The 17435-nt window shown below is 39.8% G+C and overlaps 1 protein-coding gene and 2 pseudogenes across 1 annotated transcript in view; 2 read left to right on the top strand and 1 right to left on the bottom strand.

The window, feature by feature from the left end:
- The window catches only part of LOC102832909 (ATP-binding cassette sub-family G member 2-like), a 72862-nt gene extending 57186 nt beyond the window's left edge, over positions 1-15676 (top strand). Inside the window, exons 10-15 of the mRNA XM_006867756.1 lie at positions 416-505; positions 2066-2190; positions 6146-6300; positions 10589-10678; positions 12810-12892; positions 15529-15676. Of these exons, the coding sequence (XP_006867818.1) occupies positions 416-505; positions 2066-2190; positions 6146-6300; positions 10589-10678; positions 12810-12892; positions 15529-15676 (691 nt within the window). The remainder of the gene's footprint in view (positions 1-415; positions 506-2065; positions 2191-6145; positions 6301-10588; positions 10679-12809; positions 12893-15528) is intronic.
- On the bottom strand, positions 2762-4197 carry LOC102832527 (annotated as a pseudogene).
- A 462-nt stretch (positions 15677-16138) lies between the features above and the next one.
- On the top strand, positions 16139-16779 carry LOC102815985 (annotated as a pseudogene).
- Positions 16780-17435: the final 656 nt, after the last annotated feature.

Genomic DNA, 17435 nt, shown 5'->3' with positions numbered 1-17435 from the left:
GTTGGCCCAGGATCGGACATTGTTTCGTTCTGCTGTGCATGGGGTCGCTATGAGTCGGTTCCGACTTGATGGCACCTGACAACAACAACAACAAGTTTTATTTGGTCCCTCATCACTCTGTTAATGCATTAGGAATGATATTCGGCAGTTTTCTATCTTCAGATTCTAGGTGGATGGTGTTTTTATCCTGTAGGACAGTGAATGCTAAAATTCCTCTGTGGAGTCTCAGGGTTCTTGCTGTGAGGAGACACGGAGGGTGGAAGAAAGATAACTGATGGGGTTTGGACTTACTCTGTGTTTTAGCCAGAGCAGTTTTTGCCTTTGACCATTATTGTGTAATTTGAGGAATTTGCTGCTAGGATGCTGATATAAACGTATTATTGACTGCAACACATTACCCTTTCTCTCACCTTAGGGCTGGAGTCCTCTTCTTCTTGACGACCAACCAGTGTTTCAGCAGTGTGTCAGCTGTGGAGCTGTTTGTAGTTGAGAAAAAGCTCTTTATGTAAGTGGATTTCTGTTCTGGAAAGAGGACTATCTAGCATTAAGAGTCTGTGTGTCAAGCTGGCTGCATCCAGAATTGGGCCAAGTATGGGATCCAGGGATCCGGATAATGTGACAAAGCCACAAGAGGCTAGCAAAGAATCATAAGAGTGTGGCATGTGACACTAGTTTCAAGATTAAGTTATGATTGTTGTTGTTGTTCTTGTTTATTGCTTGTTAAGTTGGTTCCCACCCATAGTGACCTGGTATAGGGTTTCCAAGGAGAGGTTGGCCCAGCATTGGACAGTGTTTCATTCTGCTGTGCATAAAGTCTCTATGAATCGGTACCGACTCATTGGCACCTAACAACAGCAGCTGAGGAGCTTGAACAGCTGACCCTGTGGTTCAAACTGATTTTGCAGTCCAGCGCATTAACCTACAGCACCACACCAGGAATAACAAAATGCTGATTAGGAATTCCAAATGCTGCAGAAAATAGATAGCCTTAAAGGGGCTGAACAATGTCTTTTATCCTTAGCAAATTGCAAGTCATAGTGAGCATGGCAAGAAAAGTTTTTAAGGATAGACATAGTGTTGGGTTGAGAAGCAAATTGGAGGTGGGGCAGTAAAGTTGCCAATAAATGTAGACAAGCTTAGCTAACCTTCAGTGGACCAGGGAGAGAAAAAAAGCCAGAGGACAGCCTTTTAGAGTAAAGGGTGGGCTGCTTTTGTTTCTTCTGATTTTCAAAGAAGATATTTACCCAAATTTGCATATGGAAGAAAAGAATCATTAATGATAGCATGAAGATATTGGTGTAAGAGTTTGGAATTACAGGATATGTTGTCTGGAAGGGGAGGATCTAGAGCTGTAGAGGTGTAAGTAGAATTTGGTAACTGACAGAGATGTATAGCTGGAAGGCATTATCATTAAAGTAAGTGCCTTTTTTAAAAACATGAGCGTTGGAGAAATAACTAATATAATTACTTAAAGCTTCAGCATCAGGGAGCTTGGAAGACATGAATGCCAACTTTTACCTCTTTATAAGGAGCCAGAACTCTATAGGAGTCCTGGTGTGGCACCATGGAATAAGCACTCAACCGCAAGGTTGGTTTGAACTGCAAGGTTGGCAGAAACCCAATACAGTGTCACTTTGAGTTGGAACCCACTGGATTACAGATCAGCTACTGGAGTCGTATTGGTCTTCAAGCAGAGTCAGGTGTCAGAGCATTCTCAGAGGAGAGGGGATTAAGAATCTGTTTACCTGGTGAAGGTATTCTAGGATGCAGAGTAGATGGTGTTAGGAGAGTGTTCTACAACGAGAAGAGGAATCATTATACAGAGCTTTCTGGGATGGTGTTCCCAGGGAGGCTCACACCTAAGATAGCAGCTTATGCTGACAGGGATATATAAAGGGCACGGTGAGGTTGAGGATGTGGTTGCTATAATTGTTAGACTCCTGAGAACACCAGAAATATGTACAACAAGCTATCTAATCTGGTGTATGTCTTAAGTTTTGAAGTTTTTATCTGTGTAACTCCTTAAATAAATGCAGGGTATATGATACATATTTTTATCATTCAGACATGAATATATCAGTGGATACTACAGAGTGTCAGCTTATTTCTTTGGAAAACTGTTATCTGATTTACTCCCCATGAGGATGTTACCAAGCATTATATTTACTTGCATAACATACTTCTTGTTAGGTAAGTATCAAGACAAAAAGGATGTGTCTTTAGTCTTAGACATGAGATGAAGCCAATTTCTTTTTTTTTCTGTAATACTTCTCTACTTTATTAAGGTCGGCCAAGATGATATTTAAGTATCTGAATATTTACTGTTAGTTTACAGTGTGGTTTAGATTCTGAATTATCATTCCATTATTATTTGAGGCACATTGGTTTGTGTTTTATGGAAAACATTTAACTTTAGGACATAAAACTTCAGGAGCGAGAATAATTTACAAATTTTAGTTAATAGTTTATCCAAACTGCAGTCACAAACTTAGGTGTTTCATGACAATAGAGACAAAAAAAACACAATTGTTGAAACATGTCACTGTGTGAGATTTTGGTGACTAAGAAATCCCTGAAGAGCAGTAAGCCATGATTAATGAAAAGCTCAGAACACTGCCAACACTGAACTGTGAACAGAAAGCCACAAAGTTTGCTTTCCTAAAAGGAACTAGAACTATAGATGTCATTTAGTAATGCATTGAAATGACATTGCTTAGTGGGAGTGGCTCACAGAAACGTCAGGTCATCTGGTCTTCATCTGTTATTTTGGATAAGCTTCAACTATCATAGCATGACCCTGGCCTCCAGCTGCGCAGGCAGCCACCAAGCCATACTGGCCTCCGTCCTGCCGTAATCTGTTGGCAGCTGTTATGACCAGTCTGTAGCCAGTGGCTCCAAATGGATGTCCCAGGGACAGAGATCCACCCCAGGTGTTAAACTTTTCCAAAGGAGGTTTTCCAACCTTGGTTTTTCTACCCATGCAGTTTTGTGCAAACCAATCAGAATCCATGGCTTTAAAGGTAGCCAAAATCTGGCCTGAGAAAGCTTCATGAAATTCAAAAGCATCAATATCATTCATTGTCAACCCTGCCTTTTCTAGAACTTTTGGAGTTACATATGTTGGTCCAAATAAAAGCTGATCTTTTGGATCCTGAGATACATATACAAAATCCCTCAAATAAGCCTTTGGTTTGTAGCCCATGGCTAGAGCTTTTTCCTCTGCCATAATCAGCATCGCAGATGCGCCATCAGTTAGGAAAGAAGAATTTACAGCTGTCACTGTGCCATAAGGCTTGATGAAAGCAGGCTTCAGCTTGGCCATCTGCTCCAGGGAGGAAGGACGGATGCCATTATCTTGGGTAACTGTATCTTTACCTGGTACTTTGAAGGGTACAATGTCAGAAAGGAGGCCTTCATCCTGTGCCTTTTTTGGCTAGACTGTGAGAATGCAGTGCGTATTCATCCTGCTCCATTCGAGAAACAGCAAAGGCAGTGGCCAGTTGGTCTTCAGAGTGGCCCGTGGTCTCACTGGTGGAGAACTCGGTCACTGCAGGGAGCTCAGACGCTTAGAAATTCAATCTGAATTTAGAGATCAATGACAGTCGCTGACCCATAGTCTTTGCCTTATTGAGATCAAGCATCATTTTTTTCATTTTCCTTGAATGACGAATAGGGACGTCAGACATCAACTCTACACCACCTGCCACAACCACATCACACTGATCAGAAGCAATCAAGCTTGACCTGTGGTCATGGCTTGATTGGAAGAGATGCAAGCCATGGTGACAGTGTGAGCAGGAGTCTTGTCAGAGAAACCCGCGCCCAGGGCAGCCTCTCTTGCAACATTGCTTGTTTTCACTTCCTGAATAACTGTGCTAAAGATGAGATAATCAATAACTTCCTTTGGGACATTGGTCCACTGCAAGAAGCCCTTAAGTGCTGCTCTAGTCAAATCATGGGGCATCAGGTCTTTACATGAAGTGCCTGACAGCAAAAATGGAATGCGAATGCCATCAACCACCATCAACCAGAATATTCTTTCTGTTGGGCTTGGCTAATGTCTTTTTTGTCTTGGTCTGGGTGGCTTGAGCAGTTTGTAGCTTGGGCAGAACAGCTCAGAGATCTTACAGAAAATCTGAGGGCCCATTTTGATGTACTGGGAAGATTTTTAAAAGTGCAAATCAAAATGGGAGTCATTCTGAAATCTGGAGAGTGGAGTGTCCTGTAGCCAGTGAAGCGGCTGAGGCTGCCAATTGCCCGGGAGGCCACCATCTTGAGAAGAGGACAGAAGTGGAAAGCCGAAGCCAATTGCTTTTTGCAAGCGCATTTTTGGTTCTCTCAATCAACTAACTATAAATCAAGCCATCAGATAGGAAGTATAGAGATATCTGCCCACTCCGGGCATACATGTCAAGACTATGTATGATCTAACTTTTTAAATTAGTCACAAAATTGCCTTCTGCTAAGCAATGGGTTATTCTTTGTAATAAGAGAAAGTTGTGACTTAAGAATCTTAATTGGTTTAACAAAAGTGCTATCTTCTTTTTGATAGGTGTAAGAGACAGATTTATGTAAGCATTGTGCTCAGATGTCACCCTGGGATGATTGCATATGAATTTTTACATATTACCTTGAAATCAATGCACTCACCCCCACACCAGAAATACATATTTCCCGAAAAGCAATGCAGAATAAAAACCACTGATTTAGTATATACCTTCCATTTTACTGTCAAAAGTATGCCATAAAGAATTAGATACAGAACCCAGATCCCCGCATTTTATTTCTTTTTGGGGGTCATTTAGTTAATCCATTTATTCACCCACTGTTTATTAAGAGCCTACTAGGAGTCTTGGTGTGGCGCTGTGGGTTAATGCACCAGATTCCAAAGCCGTTTGAACTTCAAGGTCGGCGGTTCAGGCTCACTAGCTGCTCCTTGAAAATTCTATACAGGGTCGCTATGGGTTGGAACTGACTCAACAGCACTTCACAACAACTATATGTCTGACAGGCCCCTGGGTGGCTCAGACAGTTTGTCCTTGACTGTTAACCCAAAGTTGACAGTTCAAACTCATCCATGGGTACCAAGGAAGAAAAGCCTGGTAATCCGCTTGCATAAGATTGTTATTGCCAGGTATTATTGAGCTGATTTTTAACTCATAGCAACCCCATGTGACATAGTAGCTGTCCCAGAGGAGATCTGCAACTCTGATTGGTAATGTTGTGTGATCCATAGTTTAGTACACTATTGTTGTTAAGTGCTGTGGAATCAGTTCTGACTCTTAGTAACGCTATGTAGGGTTTCCGAGGAGAAGCTGGTGGGTTTGAACTGCCAATTTTGCGGTTCACAGTTCAGTGTTGACCCTATAGCACCACACCAGGATAGTCTTATTTGTGAAGACATCTTGCAAAGTGGCCTTAATTTAAGCCTTTAAGTCCAGAGTTGCCTTGTGATTTGTTTTGGTAAACCTGGTCTAGAAAACCCCTCTCTTCCAGATATCGAGGCCACATTTCTTCACTGATTTCATTCATAGCAAACAATGACTGGTGTGCTAATGTCTAGGTGAATTGAATGTACTGTTGATAAGTTTCCTGTGAAAAAACGAAGGCAATTGAATTCTGGCCAGTGTTGCAGCCTGTACATAGCTCACCATTACAGGTGCTCAGAAATTGGGTGGAGCATAGGTGTACATGGGAAAGTGTTTATGAAAAAAGTACAAAAAGGAAAACTGTATGATAACTTTGTAAAAGGTATCCCTATGGAAGGGTTCAGTGAAATTGGTATCCCAGGGTAGTTGGACAGCGGATGAATTTTTTTTTTTTTTTTTTTTTGATACTAACCAAAACCCACTGCCACTGAGTCTATTCCAACTCCTAGTGACGCTGCAGGACAGAATAGAATAGCTCCTTAGGGTTTCTGAGACGATAAATCTTTACAGAAGCAGACAGCCTCATTGTCCTTCCGTGGAGCAGTTGGTGGGTTCGGACTGTGGACTTTGTTATTAGCAACCCAACCCACTGCGCCACCAGAACTCCTTCTTTTATATAAGTTTCTCAAAATAGTCTAGTGATGTTTGTACAGTGAACAATCCCAAGCTACAGTGACCTAAGCAGTTGGATCACCCCCCTTTTTTTTTCCTTACAGGATTGAAACCCACTGTGGAAGCCTTCTTCACCATGATGTTCACCCTTATGATGGTGGCTTATTCAGCTAGTTCCATGGGGTTGGCCATAGCTGCAGGTCAGAGTGTGGTATCCATAGCAACCCTTCTCATGACCATCTCTTTCGTGTTCATGATGGTGAGTAGGAACTTTGCTTCTCTGAGAAGTCAAACTTGCTTTGATTCTGCAAATGGGACTGTGATGTGTTTTCGGATATGATGTGTACTGAACCCCATATATAATTTACATTTAGAGAACTTGATAGTTTTCCTCCTTGCCCTTAATCTAGCCTTTTTTTGCTGCTGTCCAAATATAGATACTATCTATAATTTTAGTTTACCATGGTGCTACTCATGAACTTTTAGAGGCTGCTTCTTGATGCTGTTGTTGTTGTTAAGTGCTGCCAAGTCGCTTCCGACCCATAGCGACCCTGTATAGGGTTTCTGTTGAGCGGCTGGTGAGCTTGAACCACAGACCTTGCGGTTCAAACCGACTTTGCACTCCAGCACATTAAACCACAGCACTACACCAGTACTCCACTTCTTGATGACATGCAGTGAAATTTTGATAAATTGTAAGTTCAGAAAAGGTTTGATTGGCAGATTCTCTCAAAACTGACACAGTTGAGTCTCTCACATTGACTTCAGGGATACCTTCAGGTGCATTCAAGGAGAATCGTTGGTAGTAGGTTAGATCTATTCTTCTCCATGATGGGAGCTAAGCTTTATGAAAATTGAACAGCGTGTGTCATGGGTAATCTGTTCTAGGACCACACAGTATTTGGGACCATTTCTGGCATTATTTTGCTCAATGTGCACATCTGTTCTTTCTGCTAGAATAGGTGTAGGTGTGGATGTTTTCATATGATACGCAGTTACCACAATTCTTTTACATTTTCCTGCTAAATTTTATTTGTTGTTGAAAAAAGGTGTTTTTTGTCTTGCAGGATTCTATCATGCAATCTCTAGCATCATGTCTATCACTAAGGCCATATTTTCCAACCACTGATCCTTCTTCATTACTAAGTTTTTCATTCTAATCACCAGTAATTATCTGTGTATCTTGATTGCATGTTGAGTGAATTTTAGATTGTTTTCAACAACATAAATGACTACTAGACACATGGACTTTGCCAGATGGAATACACAGGAATGAAATCAACACATTTACGCAAAGAAACAATGAAGCAACACAATGTCATTACTCAGGACAAGGTCAAGAGCTGACTGTGGAATAAATCATCCTTTGCTCATATGCAAGATCAAGTTGAAACTAAAGAAAACTAAAATTGCCCGCAAGAGCCAAAGTCTGACCTTGAGTATATCCCATCTTAGTTTAGAGACTATCTCAAGAATAGATTTGATGGACTGAGCTATAATAAACAAAGACCAGATGAGTTATGGGATGACATCAAGAACATCATACATGAAAAAAAGCAAAAGATTATTAAAAAGTCAAATCAGAAAATAAAATGCATGTCATGATAGACTCTGAAACTTACTTGAGGACATAGAATAACTGAAAACATACTGAAGAAATGATGTAAAACTACCAGACAGAAGATTTTAAAGGTCAGCTTGAGAAGACAAAATAAGGTATTATAATGAAATGTGCAAAGACCTGGAAATAGAAAATCAAAAGGGAAGAGCACATTTGGCATTTTTCAAGCTGTGGAGAGCTAAAGAAAACTTCAAGCCTTGAGTTGTATGTTGAAGAATTCTTTGAGCAAACTATTGAATAACTCAGTAATTATCAAGGGAGGGAAAATGGAAGGAATAAATAGAGTCACTGTATCAAAAATAGTCAATTTTCAGCCATTTCCAGAGGTAGCATATAATTAAGATGGCAAAAAACAAAGCTCCAGAAATTGACAGATTACCAATTGAGATCTTTCAATAAATGAACACAATGCTGGAAGCGTTCACTAGTCTGCATCAGGAAATTTGGAAGGCAGCTACCTGGCCAACTTACTGAAAGGGACCCATATTTGTGTCCATTTCAAAGAAAGATGACCCAAACAGAAAGAGGACTGACACAGGACAGAAACAGAGGACGCGAACATTGCAATGCTAGTCAGGAGATGGTTGTACTTAGCGTTGCAATGAATTGGAACTAACTTGACAGTACTTAACAACAGTAACACACACTCTTCTGATTCTACTTTGAACTTTAAACTGATTTGAACCCCTGTAATATAAACAGCAAAAAGTACACCAATTCAACAGTTTCTACATGTGCAATAGACATTGATTCCACTCCGAGTTGTGCAATGATTCTCACCCTTTTCTATTGGCATAATTCTTCCCAAAGGTCAATTCTTCCATTCTAAGTTTGCAAACTACCGAATATAATTATTACTGAGAAAGTGACTGACTTTGTTGCTATTTCCTGTTATGTTGTTGAATAAATAAAGGGGCCGTCAGGAAATAAAACATAGTGCTAGGTATTTTCTCCCATGGAACAACTGGTTGGTGGCTTTGAGCCACTGAAATTTTGCTTAACAGTTGAGCATTGTGCCACCAGGGCTCCTTGCTGTGTATTGCTGCTGTTGTTGGTGCTGTCGAGTCGGTTCCGATACATAGCGACCCTACACATAGTAGAACAAAACATTGCTGGGTCTTGTGCCATCCTCACAATTGTTACGTTTGAGTCCTTTACTGCTGTCACTGTGTCAGTTTATTTTGCTGGGGGTCTTCCTTCTTTTTAGTAATTCTCCTTGTTACCAAGTGTGATGTCCTTCTCCAGGGACTGGTCTTTCTGATACCGTGCTGGAAGTATCAGAGACAAAGGTTCACTATCCTGGCTTCTAAAGAGCTATGCTTCTTCCAAGACAGATTTGTTTGTTCTTCTGGCAGTTCAGTTCATAGTACTTTTAATATTCTTCTACAATACCATAATTCAAAGTGTCACTTTTTCTACTTTATCCATTATCCATTATGGTCTTCATGATCCATTGATTAACTTTCACATGAATATGAAGCAAATGAAAATATCATAGCTTAGTCAGGCAGACCTTAGTTCTCAAACTGACATCTGTGCTCTTAAGCACTTTAAATAGTCTTTTGTTGCAGCTTTGCCTACTGAAATACATCATTTGATTTCTTGACTGCTGATTGCATGAGTGTCAATTATGAATCCAAGCAAAATGAAGTCTTTGACAACTCCAATTTTTCCTCCATTTATCATGATGTTATTTATTGGTCAAAGTGTGAGGATTTTTGTTTTCTTTACATTGAGGTGTAATTCATACTGAAGGCTGTGGTTTTTGACTTTCATCACTAAGTATTTTAAGTCCACTTCGCTTCCAGCAAGCAAGGTAGTATCATCTGCATATCACAGGCTGTTAATGAGTCTTCCTGCAGTCCTGATGCTACATTCTTCTTCATATAACCTAGCTTCTCATATTATTTATTCAGCATATAGATTGAATACGTATGGTGAAAGGATACAATCTTGGCACACACTTTTCCTGATTTATTACATTCAGTGTCCCCTTGTTCTGTTCAAATGACTGTCTCTTGGTCTATGTACAGGTTCCTCATGAGCACAATTAAGTGTTCTGGAATACTCACTCTCTGCAGTGGTGACATAGCTTGTCATGATCCACACAGTCGAAAGCCTTTGTGTAGTCAGTAAAGCACAGTAAAACATCTTTCTGGTATTCTTTGCTTTCAGCCAAGATCCATCTGATGTTAGCAACGCTTTTCCTTTTTCCATGTCCTCATCTGAATCCAGATAGCAGTTTCCTGTCAATGTACTGTTGTAGATATTTTTGTATTAGCTTTAGTAAAATTTTACTTTCATGTGTTCTAATAAATTGCCCAATGGTTTCCACATTCTGTTAGGTCACCTCTCTTTGGAATGGGCACAGATTTGGATCTCTTCAGTCAGTTGGCCCAGTAGCTATCTTCCAAATTTTTTGGCATAGATGATTGAGTGCTTCTAGCACTTTATAAATTTGTTTAAAGATTTCAGTGTTTTTTTTGTCAATTCCTAGAGCCTTGTTCTTTGCCAATGTCTTCAGTGTCTTGGACTTCTTTCTTCAGTACCGTTGGCTCTTGATCATATGTTACTTCTTGAAATGGTTGTACTTGGACTATTTCTTTTTGGTACAGTGACTGTGTGTATTCCCTCTTATCTTTTAATGCTTTCAATTATGTTTTTCCACAAACTTTTTAAAGTCTTCTTCTAGTGTACATCTTTAAAAGGTTAAATAGTCACAACTTTGTAGAAGCTATAAGTGGAAAGGAGGATATGATAAGTGTTTAGAATAAGTGGGAAGAATTTCAAGAAACAGCTGACCTTCAGTGGAAACATATAGAAGGTTGTAAGGAACTTTAAGAACGTATTCTTTAGAGAGATGTTAAGCCAGTGCTTCATGAAATTGATTAATCAGTTCTGATGCTTGATGTTTGCTTTTTTGCAGATGTTCTCAGGGTTGCTGGTAAATCTCACAACCATTGTGCCTTGGCTCTCATGGCTTCAGTACTTCAGCATTCCACGTTACGGCTTTGCGGTAAGTGTTTCTGTGTCTAGATAAGCAAGAAACGACCAAAGTGTCATTATTTCTTGCTTCTTAAGCAAGAAACGACCAAAGTGTCATTATCTCAGGTCCCTATCCATCCACTATGAGGCTCTGCCCTTCAGGCATGTCCTTTGGTCAGTGAATGAGAATTTTCTATTTGATTTGTTCAAGGCCAGGAATCACCTTGATAATCACTTGTAGTATTCCTCAGTTACCAAGTTATTCTTTAAGGGAAATGCAGTGTGGGAAGATGACTTGTGGTAAATAAGAGAGCTTAACTAATTGTTGAAAAAATATATATTGCAGTGCTTTCATGTGAGTGATGGAAACAAATGGGAGAAGAGATTAAAATATTTTATATTAAAAAAAATTAGAAGAAAATATAGTAAGACCATATATGTCTCATAGTCATTATTAGCTTTTAAAAGCTCTTGTGTGTTTTAATATAGTATGAGAGTAAGCAAAAAAAATATTGCTAATAAAAACAGGGCAGTAGTTAATCTTACAGTCCAGAAACAGCAAGGGAGAAGAGCACGAGCAGAATGCAGGACCCTATCCAAAGAAGCAGAGACACAAGAGATGGAGGCAGAGATGAGGACATGGAGAGAGGGAACAGCTGAGGACTCTGGACTCATGGAAAGAGGGAGTGAGTGCTGGCAGCCAGGAGTCAGGCTTGTAGAATGTGCCCTTTGGTTGTTGAAATTATTATATATTCCTGAGTGTTTTTGTGTATATCCTACCCCCACCCCAACTAATGTTATTTGCATAAAATGTTTCTGCAACATGGAAAAAAAAAAGTGCTACTAGGTTTCAGGTTCATACATGCATGGGTTTATTCTAAAGCAAATGTGTCTCTGTGAGCAGTGGATGGCTGCACGCAAGTCCTTTCAGTAACACACTCATCAGGGTGCCTTCAGAAAATAGGTCCAGTCTAAACAGTGACATCCAAGGTAATCTACTGGGCCAGTCAAATTCAAGGCAGAGAGTTCAGCTCAGAAGGTCATAGCAATTTTATTTGGGAATCCGAAAGGGGTAATCTTGATGGATTTTCTTGAAGGATGCTGGATGATTACAGCAGCTTATTCAGAAGAAATTTTAAGAAACTTGAAAATGGCATTGGTGACAAAAAGGCCAGGAAAGTTGAGTTGAGGAATTTTTTTATTATTTTTTTCGTCACAACAGTACACCTGTTCATTCTTTGAACGCAGCAAGGACCTCTGAGAAATTTGCTGGGAAACATTGCCCCATCCACCCTACAGACTTGATCTTGCCCTTTAGTCTTCCGTTTTTCACCAAAGCTCAAAGGACATTTAAAAGAAGCTTGCATTGAATCCTTGAGGATGTCAAAACTGTTGTTTTGATGTGGTGTAAATTGAAGAGCGCAGAATTCTTTGGGAAAGAGTTGATGTTGGTGGCTGTGTGCCGTGGAGTCGGTTCCGACCCATAGCAACCCTGTACAGAGTTTCCGAGGCTGTACATCTTTACAGGAGCAGAAAGCCTCATCTTCTGCGGAACAGCTGGTAGTTTCGAACTTCTGACATTGCGGTTTGCAGCCTGATTTGTAACCTCTACACTACCAAAGCTCCTGGGAAAGAGTTAGAGAGGAAACACAGCGTTCATAAGACTTAATTGGAGGAAATGTCAAGAAACAGTATCTTCATGTTTCAGTATTTTTGTTTAATAAAGATATCTATGATTTTTTTTGTAATATGTTTTGCCTTAACCTTCTATAACTGAGATTTTAACTCCCAAGAATTATAACTTGTTTTATTAAAAAAGAAATAAGAACAATACCAAAGATTGTTCCCATAAATTAACAATATTCATAAAGAACCATGTATTCTTTTAATTAAACTATTTATGAGATTAAAACGTTGAGGAGAAAAAAAAAAAAAAAGCTATGGGATTATATGGCCAGAAGTTTTCCTTCTTGACCAATACTTTGCTTCCTTTGTATTAGAAGCCAGGGAAAATCATTTTAGTTGCTTTGATGTGACAAAGTCTGCGAATGTAAAGCTCAGTATATAGACTAAGCGATAAAAATGAACTTGATTGACTGTTATGTGGACATTCTACAAAATTTGAAATGGTTCACCTTCTCTCTCCACCCATATTGTTTCAGGCTTTAGAACATAATGAATTTTTAGGACAACACTTCTGCCCAGGTTTTAATGCAACAATGAACAATACGTGTGGCTATGCAATGTAAGTGTGCCTTAAGTGTTATAATGGTCTTGTTGACTATTGTAGCTTGATGAAGGACATGGTGCTTAGAGATGTTGTGAGACCTTCAGGATTACTAAACTCTTCTCAGAGCCCAGGTTTGCTCACGTCTACAGACAGCCATGTGAAGGTGCTCTCCAACTAAGCACTAGGTATTTTTACGGTGAAAATTGAAGAAATGTTTTTCATATGTTTCTCCTGATATAGGTGTTGTTGTTGTTAATTGCTGTCAAGTCAGTTTGATATAGGTATAGAGGTATATCTAAACAGTTGGAGACTGGGTGGCACAGTGATTAAGTACTTCAGCTTCTAACCAAAAGGTCAGTGGTTCAAATCCATGAGAGACTGATGTGGCAGTCTGCTTCCCTAAAGATTGACAGTCTCAGAAATCCTCTGGGGCAGTTCTACTCTTTAAGTCAGCGTTGGCCTGTTGTCATGTGCATTTTGATCTGAACTATATGTGGCTGTGCAGGAGCCCCACACTTGGCCAATAGGAAAAGCTTTATAAAAGAGCAGAAAGAACATTCAGGCAGTAAGCATCTCCCTGCCGATATCCCGGCACTTGCTTCTACCTCAGTGCTTTTATTTTATTTTTAAATAACTGTTTTGGTATTATCGAAGGATGTGTCTTGTAAAGAAACAGCAAACTAAGAAGGAAATCCCAGGTTTTCATAAAGTCATTAAAATAGAAGTGCATGTTTTAATAGCATTAGAGGGTACGGTTTTAACAATTTAATAACACCTTCTTTTTCTATTACTCACTGTTATAGCATCAGTTTGATTCTGACTTACAGAGACACTGTATAGGGTTTCAAGGGCTGTAAATATTTATGGGAGCAGAAAGCTTTGTCTTTTTCTTGCAAAGCAGCTGGTTGGTTTGAACTTGGACAATGTGGTTAGCAGCCCATTTCTTATCCTACAATACCACCAGGCCATGGTTGTTGTTAATGATTTGATGTTGATTATATTTATTACTGAGAGAAAAGAATGCTGGTGTCCTACATCTCTCCTGAGAATAAAAATAATAATGATAGGACAAGTTACTATTTTGAATTATTGCTGGGAAAAACTCTATGAAGAAAGGTTTTCTTTTATTTCATCCCCTTTTGTTTGATCTAGTTGTGACATTTTTGTAATGGATAGTGACTGCCAACTAGCTAGACAGGCTGAAGGGGATGAGAAAAACAGCAGATGAGGAGGAGCTTCATAGTGACATAAGAAGGAAAAAGACACCCCTTCAGTAAACACAGGTTCTGGGTGGATGCCGTAGGATAAGCACTGAACTGCTAACCATAAGGTTTACAGTTCAGACCCACCAGTCACTCATTGGAAACCCTATACAGAGTTGCTATGAGTCAAACCGAATTGACAGCATTTAACAACAACAGATTTCAAGAGGCACACAGAAATGGTACCAGGCAGTAATTTTGACTGTATGGAGGGCTTTTGTACCAGTTAATTTTCTTACCGGTGGTAGGGCCAGGTCAGTCTGCTATATTCCAGTTGCTACATGAGGCTTAGCCTTGATAGCTGGGCTTGCTCCTGATGTCTTATACCTGAGTATCTGTGATGGTCTTTATTGTCTTGATGTAAGAGGTGACAGAAGACAACTCTGGCAGAAGCAGTTGGCCACCTCTTTTACTAGTTTTAGAATTGTAAGCTTGTATTCTTTTATATGGAGGCCTGGTGTGGTACAGTAGGGTAAGCTCTGGACTGCTAACCACAAGGCTGGCAGTTCAAACCCACCAGCTTTCCCTGGAAACCCTATATAGGATTTCTATGAGTCAGAATCATCTCAGTAGCACTTAACAGCAACAACAGCATTCTCTTATAATGGCTGAGTTGCTTTTTGTGTGTAAGCGTGGATAATGCATCTATGAAGAGCTTTGATTATCTTAGTAAAGACCATAAATGCCATCTGTTTGCTTAAGTTTTTCTCCATTGAGGGTAAATAAGAAGCTACTTGATAGATATTTCTGCCCTTTGGAGAGAACATTATTTTAGATTTGTGAGCAAATGAATTTCTTATGACACTTTAGTACTCTTATCTTTATGTTGGTGAAGTTGCAAGTACTCAGTGATTATTGGTGGTGGTGGTGTGCTGTGGAGTCGGTTCCGACGCATAGTGACCCTGCATAGCATTTCTGGGGTGGTAAATCTTTATGGGAGCAGAAAGCCTCATCTTTATCCTGCGAAACAGCTGGTAGTTTCAGTCAGTAGTTCGAACAGCCGACCTTGAGGTTAGCAGCCTGGCTCATTAACCACTGCGCTATCAGAGCGCCTTCAGTGACTATTAGTTTATATATATACATGTATATAAAATGGGATAGCTATTAAAGACTTGGAGTCCTTATGTGGTGTTGTAGGTTAATGCGCTGGATTGTAAAGTCACTTTGAATCACAAGGTCAGTAGTTCAAGTTTACCAGCTGCTCCTTGGAAACCTATACAGAGTCACTGTGGGTCAGAAGCGACTTGATGTCACTTATCAAAAACAACAATAATTAAAGACTTGGTTAATCTATAAGCTTGTTTAATTAAGTAACAGTGAATATATTGAGTAAACGTTGGCAGCTACCAAGAATAAAGTCGTATTTTTTTTGTTGTTGTTGAATTTCAGATGTACTGGAGAAGAATTTTTGGTAAACCAGGGCATTGATCTCTCACCTTGGGGCCTATGGAGGAATCATGTGGCCTTGGCTTGCATGATCATTATTTTCCTCACAATTGCCTATCTAAAACTGTTATTTCTTAAAAAATTTTCCTAAATTCTCCTTTAATTTACTGTAATTTATGCACACATAAATAAAAGTCCCTTGATTAAATATTCATTGAAGTTTTTGTTGTTGCCATTATACTGTTGCTCCAAAACAGATGATTTTAAATAGAAACTTTCATAGGGATCACATGTAACTGGATCGTGCATGAAGGAAACTAACCCTAAACTAAATATCCACTCAGTCAATAACTGTGCATAAGAAATCCGGTGTCAGTTATTGACTTGGGAAAAGACCTGAATTCTAGAAACTCTTGACACATCACTAGTACCTCTGGTATCAGTTTTCCTCTTCTTTGTAAAGAATATTATTTAATTATTAGCAAATCAATTGATGCTGTATTGGAAGTGCAATTAAAATATGTTGGCAGTTTCCAGTGTTACACTATAAGGTAAAAAGCCATTGTAGTAGGAAAATGAAAACATCTTTGATAAGCTAAGAAACGGGAGCAAGATGATTTCTTTGACTCGTTCATCTGTGCTGAGTTACTGAGATAATCGCGGACTGGCGCATGTCTCCACATGCTCCTGGAATTCACAATACCAATTATGAGGAGAAATGGTACTCCTGACTATGATCGAAGCCAATGACTGGATGTGAAATTCAAGTTAGACCTAGACTTCCTAATTTGCCCTACCTCATGGATGGGAAGAACAGGATCACCCAGATCAATGCCATTTCACGCTATATCACTCATAAGGATAACATGTGTGGTGAGACAGATGAATAAAAGATTCTAGTGGACATCATAGAGAATCAAATAATGGATTTCCACATGCAACTTGAGCATGAAAGTTGAAGCCTCAATACTTGGAAGAGCTACCTAGACAACTGAAACAATTTTCTTTGTTCCTGGGGAAATTTTCCTGATTTGTAGGAGAAAAGCTCACGTTTGTGGACTTTCTCACTTATGGTGTCTTATATCAGAACCACATGTTTGAGCCCAAGTGCTTAGATGAGCTCCGAAATCTGAAGGCTTTCATGTGCCGTTTTGAGGCTTTGGAGAAAATACATGGACTGCATACATGCAGTCTGACTACTTCTTCATCTTCAACAACGAGATGGCCCAGTAGGGAAACAAGAGGCTATGCTGAGCAGAAGGCAGAGATGCACTACTTGCCCTGTTCCACCCTGTCCCTAGGGGCCTTGTCCGCTATCATTTCTGTTCTTCTCAATAAATAGTTGTTGTCAGGTGCCATCAAGTTGGAACTGACTCATAGCGACCCCATGCACAGCAGAACGAAACAATGACCGATCCTGGGCCAGCCTCACTACTGCCGCCACACTTAACGCCATCAATGATGTCACCTGGCTGATCCATCTCGTTGGGGGTCTTCCTCTTTTTCTCTGACCCTCCACCTTACCCAGCATGACTGTTCTCTCCAGACAATGTGTCCACAGTATGAGAGACGAAGCCTAGCCATCTTGGCCTCCAAGGAGCACTCTGGTTGCACTTCTTCCAAAACAGATCTATTAGTTCTTTTGGCAGTCCATGGCACTTTAGTATTCTCCTCCAGCACCATAACTCAAAGGCATCAATTCTTCTATGATCCTCCTTATTCACCGTCCAGCTTTCGCATCCATATGAGGTTATTGAAAATACCATGGCTTGGGTCAGGCGCACCTTAGTCCTCAAGCTGACATCTCTGCTCTTCAATACTTTAAAAAGTTCCTGTGCAGCAGATTTGCCCAATGCAATACGTCATCTGGACTTATTAACAACCTGAGATATGCGGATGATGCAACCTTG

Source organism: Chrysochloris asiatica, unplaced genomic scaffold (assembly GCF_000296735.1).
Source record: "Chrysochloris asiatica unplaced genomic scaffold, ChrAsi1.0 scaffold00109, whole genome shotgun sequence".
NCBI classification, from domain to species: domain Eukaryota; kingdom Metazoa; phylum Chordata; class Mammalia; order Afrosoricida; family Chrysochloridae; genus Chrysochloris; species Chrysochloris asiatica.
This window is presented reverse-complemented; position numbering and strand designations above follow the sequence as displayed.